Consider the following 10,360-nt stretch of genomic DNA (forward strand, 5'->3'; position numbering starts at 1 on the left):
CCAGATACGTGATACACATACCAAGCGACGGTCAAACTTTGATAGTTTTAATTAAATTATTATGCATTTTAATAATTATAATGAATATTAGAAATTAACAATGATCATAAGTTAAAAAAAATTTTATCTTTATCTTTATCTTTATATATATAAAGCAGAATCTTTGTTTCCCTCCAAAAGTATGAATGGACATTGGGAAAATGGGCTGCAGCAATGGGATAGGTTTGGCCCAAGAATTAAAAAAAAATGTAATTATATATTGGCAATTTGTTATATTAAAACTTTTATTTTTATTATGTTATATTATTTAGTGTGAAAAAAATTCCCCCCTAAGTGTGAATGCATATTAATAGATTTGTAAGATTATTATTATTATTATTATTATTATTATTTTTTGTAAACCACGAGGTGGTCCGGGTCTTTCTTTGTCCGTTTAACTTTGTAAGGTCATTATTGCAAATCAGATTAGCAATATGAATGCATTTGTTGTCTTAACATTTAAATATTACATTGTATAGCTATACTTACATTTTTTAATAAAACTAATTCAGCTTTGTATCATAACGTTACAACAATACTTATAATTTTTTGTTCGTGCATCGCACATGGCATATTCATTTAAACCTCAATTATAATTAATTTGACTATTGATAAATTTGTTAAATCAATTACTTACATTTTTAATCAAACTAATTTTGAGGTCAAGAACTCAAGTACGTTTTTCTGTTTCGATAACCATTTCTTTGTTAATTCAGATGATGTCAAAAAATTAATTGATAAATTTTTTAAATTAATAATAGCTCATGCATCGCACGGGACAATTACTAGTAAAATAAAATAGAGTTGATGCAAAGTGGGTGACTGCTAATGTTAGGGATGGTATTACTCTATTTTTAAAATTTTTTTTTTGAAAGGGGTATTACTCTATTTTAATTGGTTGCAGTTAAGACTAGCGGAGCCTCCAATAACAACATAGCTACAAAACCAAATGACAAAAGAACATGTGGCACCAACCTACTACTGGCCCACCATCTCTCAATGTTATTCTTATCAAACTATCCCACGTCAGAAATCCAAGAATTTTATACCCACAATACCACAAAGTTGAATTGTTAAAAATATGTATTTACAATTATGTATTATATGTCTTTAATTAATAGATTATGAGAGTTTGATAATAGTTGTTAGCTGATTGAGTTAATGAGTTTGACTAGTTGATAGCATTAACTGATTCTAACAAAATGTTTGGTTAATTAGTTGTTGTGATAGTTAATTGCATGCAGAATGATTTTCTCACAAAGTTTATCGACAAATCTGCTTTGAGTAGCTTTTTGAATTTTAGTGTTTTGAAACAATAAATTGTTACAAAAAACTAATTAATCAAACAGTTATATTGATTGTTTAACCAAGTCAAATATCTAATAATGATTAAATAAGTGAACATTGATTGATAAACTAACTATGTTATTAGGCAAACGTATGTATTTGTAAATAAATAAAGTAGGTTAATATGTACATAATTATGTGTTTGTAATTAATGTATTATATGCCAATAAATAACTTATTACGTGCCTTTAACTTATTTACAGATAATAATTTATAAATTACTGACACATTTAAATGTCATTTTGAACTGGATTCACGATGCAAGGTGTACCAAATTCGATATAATTTGCCCAAGAAGTTGAAGTCTTGATCCTCTTTCCATTTCACCATTTTTAACCATTGCCATGATGCAGAGCTCAATTAACTCAACACTCGCTCCCCCCATTACAATACAAACAAAATTCCTTGATTCTTTTTGAAGCGAATTTCTTGATTTTTGTTCTTTATGATTGTGTTATAGAACATAGATTCTGAATAACATGCAGGTTTATAGATTTACATACATACAGTGATAGTGATACAGATCAGATAATATTCTCCTTTTATTGTTGAAGAAAAAGATGACGACATCACAGAGCCTTCTTCCTATATCTACCCCTCGACCCCCTCCTCCCCCTGCGGCGTTAGCAGGATCTGGAGCCACAATGCTGATCAGATCGGAGCGCGATCACATGGCCGCCTCCGCCCCCGCCTCGACACGGATTCTGATTTCGCAGTCATCTTCCTCTCTGGATTTGGAGGACGATAGGAGAATCGAGAGCGTGCCTTTTCTCTCTAGGACCTCGAGTTTCACTGGCTCCAACGATGCCGCCCTGGGTAGTTCGAATGCTTTTTTTAAGAAGCAGAGACGGAGGCGAGTTTCCAGTGATTCGTCGCTCTCTTCCAGCTCCGGTGGCAGCCGCAGCTCCTCTTTCCGTCAGGATGTCGGAAGGGCGGCTTCTGAAACCTATTTGGTCACAAGATTGGCCGTTAAGCTGTTGGGGTATCTCGGGTAATGCTTCGAAATTATTTTTAATTCAATTTTTCATAATGTCAAGTTTAATATTAGTATATAAAAATTATATATTTCAAAACTACATTAAGGGGTGTTTGGTAAATAGTTGTTAGCCATTAGCAGATAGCTGTTAGCTGATAGAGTTAGTGAGTTTGATTAACTGATAGCATTAGCTGATTGTAGAAAGATGTTTGGTAGATTAGCTGATAGCTAATTACATGCAAAATGACTTTCTCAAAAAGCTTATCGAAAAAGCTACTAGAAACATTTTGAATTTTAGCATTTTGAAACAATAAGATGTTACAAAAAACTAATTAATCAAACACTTATATTGAATGTTTAACCAAGTCAAACAACTAATAGTGTTCAAATAAGCCAAAATTGGCTGATTATGTTACCAACCAAGGCCTAAAAATATTACTAAATATAAAAAATCAAATTTAAGAATAATTAAAAATACTAGAGAAAATTAGTAAAAAAGAAACAGTTGATTTGACTGAGAATAGTTAACATGACATGTAAAATGAGACATAGAGAACAATTCATTTGCATTTCTGTTGTTGATTTGTTACATCTTGCATAGAGGTTGTTGTTGTTGTTGTTTATATTGTTTGAATGTTGTTCATATCCTTGTTTATTCGTTATAAATTTGAACCCGAAGAAGTGTGTTTGGGTTATGGAGAAGAGAGATTGTATAGTATGATAACACTGTGATCAATGTTAGGTTTGGAGTGTGTGTGTGTTTTAACAGCTTCTATGCTGGTATCAGACTATAGTGCCAAGTTTTTGTTAGTTGGAGTTGGTATAATAATTTCATCAACTTGCAGCATTTATTGTATCACCTTGGGTTGTAGAAAGCTACAGCCCTATCTATGTACCAGTAGTATTGCTCTAGCATTGCCAATGAAGGCCAGTAGTGTCATCTCGAGTTCATGACTTTGTAAACGATGAGAGTTTAGATGCCCCCTTCTCATCTCTTTATATTATAGAGGCATAGAGCACACCATTGGTTTGAAGGAAAGCTTTTATATTAAATGACTAATTGAGTGAAACAAGAATATATGGTGAAGAACAAAGAAAATGACATAAATCAACCCAGTACCAATTCCTGGAAAATTTGAAAGAGCTAGGCCTTAGAAATTTTCACTGGCTTTAGCCCATAAAGATGCTTGAACAATCACTGAACTGTGCTTTGACAAAAGACTCGATGAATTAAATGACATACGTCATTAAATTTGATGGTAAGAATGTCTTCAATAGAATGAAGAGAAACAAAAATGGACCTGCATAATTACATATCCCTTTACACTGTTGTGCAATGCTAATATAGGCGATCTTGAGTCTCAGGCACATAATGCATATGCCTGGAGAAGATAATTTATAAAAAAAGGAAAGTCCATGTCTTGAGAAAGATCCTTAAGCTAGTTTGATGCATCATTTTAAGTCTTTCTATTGCTGAAGACCTGATTAAGACCTCTACTTTAGAAGGAACTGTAGCTACTTAAATGACAGAAGCTGGAGGAAAATAATGTGGGATTTGAGAATCAGTATGTCAGGCTAGAGTAGATTAGGAAGAAAACACACCTGAGATATGAATTCAAAATCTTATTGTCCTATACATTGTTATTATTATTATTATTATTATTATTATTATTATTATTATTATTATTATTATTATTTTGATATTAGCCCATGAAATTTGTTTTTCTAATATTTGAAAGAAATTCTACTGCTAATCAAGGTAAACGATTTTTCTATCATCCATTTAAAACAAATGGAAATTTCAAGAAATTAAACCTTTTAAAAATAGGTGCATTGTGTTTAGAGGAATACTTTATACAGCTTGGGCAAAGGCAGTATTTACTATCCATATTTTCACCCAAAATGTTCTGAAGTGTATCACCACTGATGACTGAACTTAATTGCACTGAAGGACATAACATTTGTATGATTCTGGTATGGATTTTCAAAGATTCTTCTACCAGATATGTTCAATATACACACAATGGCAGCTCTCTAGTATGTAGGATGTCTAAAAACAAATATTATCATTATCCCTTTAATTAGAAACTTCCTTAGAATTCATTTGCACCTGTATCAAAGTGTAGGAACTCTTTAACTAAATCAACACGTTTGTAATTGATATGGAGTAACTGTGGTCATGCTACTGCAGGTAGTAACTTCATATATGGCCAAGAGTTTAACCATAATCAGTAGTTTGCATTGCCTTTTTCTTTCTTCATTGCAAATGTTTTTGTAAGATGAGACAAAGAGATAACCTTAAAATAAATCAGTGATGAAGTAGTTGCTTAGGTATATTTAACACTTTAACATTAACTGTAATGTCATTTTCTTGTGTGTATGAATGACACTTTGACTAAATGCTTCATGGTCATCTATCTTCATTCAGGGTAGGCTACAGATGGATCACCAGGTTTCTTGCCCTTGGATGTTATGCTTTACTTCTTATGCCTGGTTTTGTTCAAGGTTGGGAAAATCTATTGTTGCAAATATTTATTCTCATTCGTTTTGATTGCCTGATAATTCTAAATCTGGGTGTAGAATTTTGTGATAAGCTTTCTTTTGATATTTTTCTTATGCTTCTCAATGTATCAGACATAAAATTCTAGGAAATAATGCATACGAAATCTGTTTCTGTTGCAGTGGGATATTACTACTTCTTTTCCAGGCAAGTCCGGAGAAGTATTGTCTTTGGTGAGCAACCAAGAAATAGGTACCCTTCAATGACTGGCTTTAGATTTTCTTAGGAATTTATTTCCTTAATCTCATATTCTCATTAGTTGTTAAGCTTCTCTAATTTTAGGTAGTGATTCTCCTTTAAAATGACAACAATTTGTATTTTTAGTCTTTGTAGAATTCATGGCTTAAAAAGATCTTGTGTTGCAGGCTGGACCTTTACCTGCCTAAAAACAATGATGGCCCCAAGCCAGTTGTAGCATTTATAACAGGTGGAGCCTGGATCATTGGGTGTGTAATTGAACTGTTCCTTCTTGAATTCTGCTTCTTTTAAACATCAACATATTAGACTCTAAAAGCTGGAAGCATGTGTACTTCCACACACGAGAAAACCAACAAGGCATCCGAATTGTTGTTCTTGATTTCTGATAATTGTGGAAATGATGTGGTGTCTCTTTCTCATTAACAATGCAGAATTCTTTACTATAAACATCACTTAGTTTTATAAAATGGACCCAAATAAGTAAATTTATGCTGTTGTGCATTTAGTTGAAATTCTTTCCTGTTTGTATGATCACTATGACATTTTTACTGACTATTCCTATTTTTTCACAGTTACAAAGCTTGGGGTTCTCTTTTAGGACAACAGTTATCTGAAAGAGGCGTAATAGTGGCATGCATTGATTACAGGTCCGATCTTGATTGTGTTTAAGAATAGATTTCTCTGTTTGTGAAAAGTGAATTAATGATCTCAGATCTGATGACAAAATGGGCTTAATATCTGAAAACAAACAATTGATCCAATACTGTATAGTCTGGTGTCTCTCTTTGATGGGAACATAGTAGGCGAGTACTGCTGTTTATTGTTTTGTGCTTCTCCTGACACTTCTAATAGCCAATCTTTTCAAGCGGTACGCACTCATATATCATGAATACTAATTCTTTTCTAATAAGTAAATAACTAATTTGTGTGCTATGGATCCGTATATCATTAATAACCTGTAATTCTATTATAACATCAGTGGTTGTATGCAGAAATTTCCCTCAGGCAACTATCGGCGATATGGTCAGAGATGCTTCCCAAGGTATCTCCTTCATGTGCAATAATGCGGCTGAATATGGAGGTGATCCTAACAGGTGGTTACACCTTGGCGTATTTTCCTTTCAACAGATACCACTTTTACTGAACATGCAACTTATAGGTTTGGTTTCTCGTAGAATATACTTAATGGGACAATCAGCCGGTGCACATATTGCTGCATGTGCTCTCGTGGAACAGGCGATCAAAGAGGCTGGCAAGGGACAAAGCGTTTCATGGAGTGTATCTCAAATAAAGGCGTATTTTGGGTTATCTGGAGGGTGAGTTAATTATCAGCAGGCTTATGGAAAGTCCCTGGTGCTTTTTTCCTTTGGTTCTCATTTATAAGAGTTATAATTCCACCCGAAGTCCCTTGTCTTTGGTGGCAATTCCAAATTTAGTCTCAGACTATCGTTTTTGCCATTTATAATTATGGAGTATCTGGAACTTTCACTATTTTAATGATGATCTTCAGGTACAATTTGCTTAGCCTAGTCGATTACTTCCACAGCCGAGGTCTGTATCGCTCACTTTTCTTAAGGTATATATCCTCTCGACTTCATTTCTTCATACGAGGTCAACATGGCTGCTATATTTTTCACGTTTCCTATTTAGATCACATATAACATTCTTATTCTGTCAATGCCTTTGCAGCATAATGGAAGGGCAAGAATCTTTGGGAAAATACTCGCCAGAATTAGTTGTGCAAGACCCAAATGTTAGAAATGCAGTTCCACTCCTTCCTCCTATTATCCTTTTCCATGGCACTGGAGACTATTCCATTCCTTGTGACTCCAGGTTAGAATCTTCTCTTAGACTTATTTAGAATTTTTGTCACTAAATTCTCTTTTAGCAAAAATCCCAGTTTTTTCACCAGTTCCCCACCTGCAACACATATTTGTTGAAATCCCTTCTTATCCTCAAGCCTCAGAAATGTTAAATATATATATATGTGGTTCTCGATAGTGAATTCGAAGTAATGTTAAATATATACGTCTTTTATTGATTCCAGCAAGAAATTTGTGGATGTTCTGAATGATCTTGGCGGTAAAGCTGAATCAATCATGTATGAAGGGAAAACACATACAGATCTGTTCCTTCAGGTATGTATTTGATTGTTACAGATATATCTTATGCTGTTTCTTTGGAAGACAGACAGAAATGCACTTATGGAATAACTCTCTTAATAAAGAAATAATGAAATGGACAGTCCAAAAGGTGGCAACTGGCAAGGAGCCTTCCACCTGCACTGTTAGTCACATAAAGTGTTAACTACAGTCTACAGACACATAATATGAAGTTAACATTTTGGCCCTGTTTAGTAACATAGTTAGCTTATCAGTCAATTTTGACTTATTTGACCATTATTAGCTGTTTAACTTGGTTTAACAATTAATGATTATTTGATTAATTAACTTTTTGTAATAACTTATTGCTCCAAAATGTTAAAATTCACAAAGCCGCTCAAAGCAGTTTTTTCGATCAAGTTTTTGAATGTTATTTTGCATGTAATCAGCTAACAATTAATTTACCAAACACTTTTTTTTTTTTTTTTTTTTTACAATCAGCTATTGCTATCAACTAGTCAAATCCACTAACCCAATCAGCTAACAACTATTTACCAAACACGTCATTATTTGCCTGCCGTTAATATATTATGTGCATGTAGTTCGTATATTATGTGTCAGTAGTTAACATAATTACAGACACATACTTATGTGTCTTCAATTTATTTACAAACACATAATTTATTAACTTAAGATACATAATATGTTATCTGTAGACACATAATTTTTGGACCAGGCTCTAAAATGCAAGGTGGACCTTGGTTCATAGTATTGGAATTGTATTGTTGATGATTTTTGGGTTGTGTACAATGTTAGGATCCAATGAGAGGTGGAACAGATGAGATGTTGGAGGAGTTGATCAGTAGAATTGATTATGGCAACCCAGAAGCCTTTGCAGAAGCTGCTAATGCTCCCCGGAGAAAGCGCTTAGTGCCTGAATTCATGTTGAAGTTGGCTGGCAAAGTTAGCCCATTTTAGGCCACAAATAACTTCATTTTACACGGATTACTCATCTTCACATATTATTGTACATACTGAAAACAGATGGATATATTTTTTGCAGATAGTTTTATTCTAACTTCATTTGATTAATTTGTGATAGAAATCTACAATTGGTCAATTTGCGAGTAATCAATACTCCGTTTATCTCATTCTTTTGAAATCTGTCAACTTTGTAACTTCTTCATGCTTCAAGAGAAGCTTTTTATATATAGATGAAGGCTTTAGAAATTTGAACGTTTGAAATCTTCCTGTTGGCACCTTTTAAAATCAATCCTGAAATTTTAACTTCCCCCCTAATTCCTAAAAAATCTATCTTCCCAATAAAATATATTAACTTCTACTTTCCCATTCGTACAATAATTCTGGGTAAAAATTTTATTCTAAAATTATAAAATAGTGTAATACAATTCCCTTTGCACATCTAATCTATACTATATATAAAAACAAAATCATGAAATTTTAACTTCCCGCTCAATTCATAAAAAATTTCTCCTCCCAATAAAATATATTGATCTTTCCCATTCGTACAATAATTCTGGGTAAAAATTCTATTATGAAATTATAAAATAGTGTAATACAATTCACTTTGCACATATAATCTATACTATATATAAAAACAAAATCCTGAAATTTTAACTTGCCGCCCAATTTCTAAGAAATCTATCTTCCCAATAAAATATATTAACTTCTACTTTACCATTCGTACAATAATTATGGGTAAAAATTATATTCTAAAATTATAAAATAGTGTAATACAATTCCCTTTGTACATCTAATCTATACTATATATAAAAACAAAATCCTGAAATTTTAACTTCCCGCCCAATTCCTAAAAAATCTCTCCTCCCAATAAAATATATTGATCTTTCCCATTCGTACAATTATTCTGGGTAAAAATTCTATTATGAAATTATAAAATAGTGTAATACAATTCACTTTACACATATAATCTATACTATATATAAAAACAAAATAATGAAATTTTAACTTCCCGCCCAATTCCTAAAAAATCTATCTTTCCAATAAAATATATTAACTTCTACTTTCCCATTCGTACAATAATTCTGGGTAAAAATTCTATTCTAAAATTATAAAATAGTGTAATACAATTCCCTTTGTACATCTAATCTATACTATATATAAAAACATAATCCTGAAATTTTAACTTCCCGCCCAATTCCTAAAAAATCTCTCCTCCCAATAAAATATATTCATCTTTCCCATTCGTACAATAATTCTGGGTAAAAATTCTATTCTGAAATTATAAAATAGTGTAATACAATTCACTTTGCACATATAATCTATACTATATATAAAAACAAAATCCTGAAATTTTAACTTCCCCCCTAATTCCTAAAAAATCTATCTTCCCAATAAAATATAGTGTAATACAATTTACTTTGCACATATAATCTATACTATATATAAAAACAAAATCTTGAAATTTTAACTTCCCCCCTAATTCCTAAAAAATCTATCTTCCCAATAAAATATATTAACTTCTACTTTCACATTCGTACAATAATTCTGGGTAAAAATTTTATTCTAAAATTATAAAATAGTGTAATACAATTCCCTTTGCACATCTAATCTATACTATATATAAAAACAAAATCATGAAATTTTAACTTCCCGTCCAATTCCTAAAAAATTTCTCCTCCCAATAAAATATATTGATCTTTCCCATTCGTACAATAATTCTGGGTAAAAATTCTATTCTGAAATTATAAAATAGTGTAATACAATTCACTTTGCACATATAATCTATACTATATATAAAAACAAAATCCTGAAATTTTAACTTCCCGCCCAATTTCTAAGAAATCTATCTTCCCAATAAAATATATTAACTTCTACTTTACCATTCGTACAATAATTATGGGTAAAAATTCTATTCTAAAATTATAAAATAGTGTAATACAATTCCCTTTGTACATCTAATCTATACTATATATAAAAACAAAATCCTGAAATTTTAACTTCCCGCCCAATTCCTAAAAAATCTCTCCTCCCAATAAAATATATTGATCTTTTCCATTCGTACAATAATTCTGGGTAAAAGATGTGAAGTGTCAAAAGTTCGGCAAGGCATAACTTTTGACTCGGTTGTCCATTTTGGACAAATGTTTTTTTGAA

General features: G+C 31.9%; 1 protein-coding gene across 6 annotated transcripts; it reads left to right on the plus strand.

Annotated features, from left to right (window-relative positions):
• The first annotated feature begins 1,657 nt into the window (after positions 1-1,657).
• LOC109161186 (probable isoprenylcysteine alpha-carbonyl methylesterase ICMEL2) lies at positions 1,658-8,323 on the plus strand. Of its 6 annotated transcripts, none has more exons than XM_019309545.1 (11): positions 1,658-2,377; positions 4,796-4,867; positions 4,997-5,095; positions 5,288-5,368; positions 5,693-5,767; positions 6,113-6,214; positions 6,296-6,436; positions 6,631-6,696; positions 6,810-6,953; positions 7,168-7,258; positions 8,039-8,323. In XM_019309545.1, the coding sequence occupies exons 1-11, from the start codon at positions 1,947-1,949 to the stop codon at positions 8,198-8,200; spliced, it is 1,464 nt and encodes a 487-aa protein (XP_019165090.1). In that variant the 5' UTR covers positions 1,658-1,946; the 3' UTR covers positions 8,201-8,323. The 6 variants fall into 6 exon arrangements, with proteins under 6 accessions (XP_019165090.1, XP_019165092.1, XP_019165093.1 ...); XM_019309547.1 differs by having other exon boundaries at positions 1,659-2,377; positions 5,045-5,095; XM_019309546.1 differs by having other exon boundaries at positions 1,661-2,377; positions 4,791-4,867; positions 5,045-5,114.
• The last annotated feature ends 2,037 nt before the right edge of the window (positions 8,324-10,360 follow it).

The sequence above is a fragment of the Ipomoea nil genome, unplaced genomic scaffold, assembly GCF_001879475.1.
Source record: "Ipomoea nil cultivar Tokyo-kokei standard unplaced genomic scaffold, Asagao_1.1 scaffold2921, whole genome shotgun sequence".
NCBI lineage: Eukaryota > Viridiplantae > Streptophyta > Magnoliopsida > Solanales > Convolvulaceae > Ipomoea > Ipomoea nil.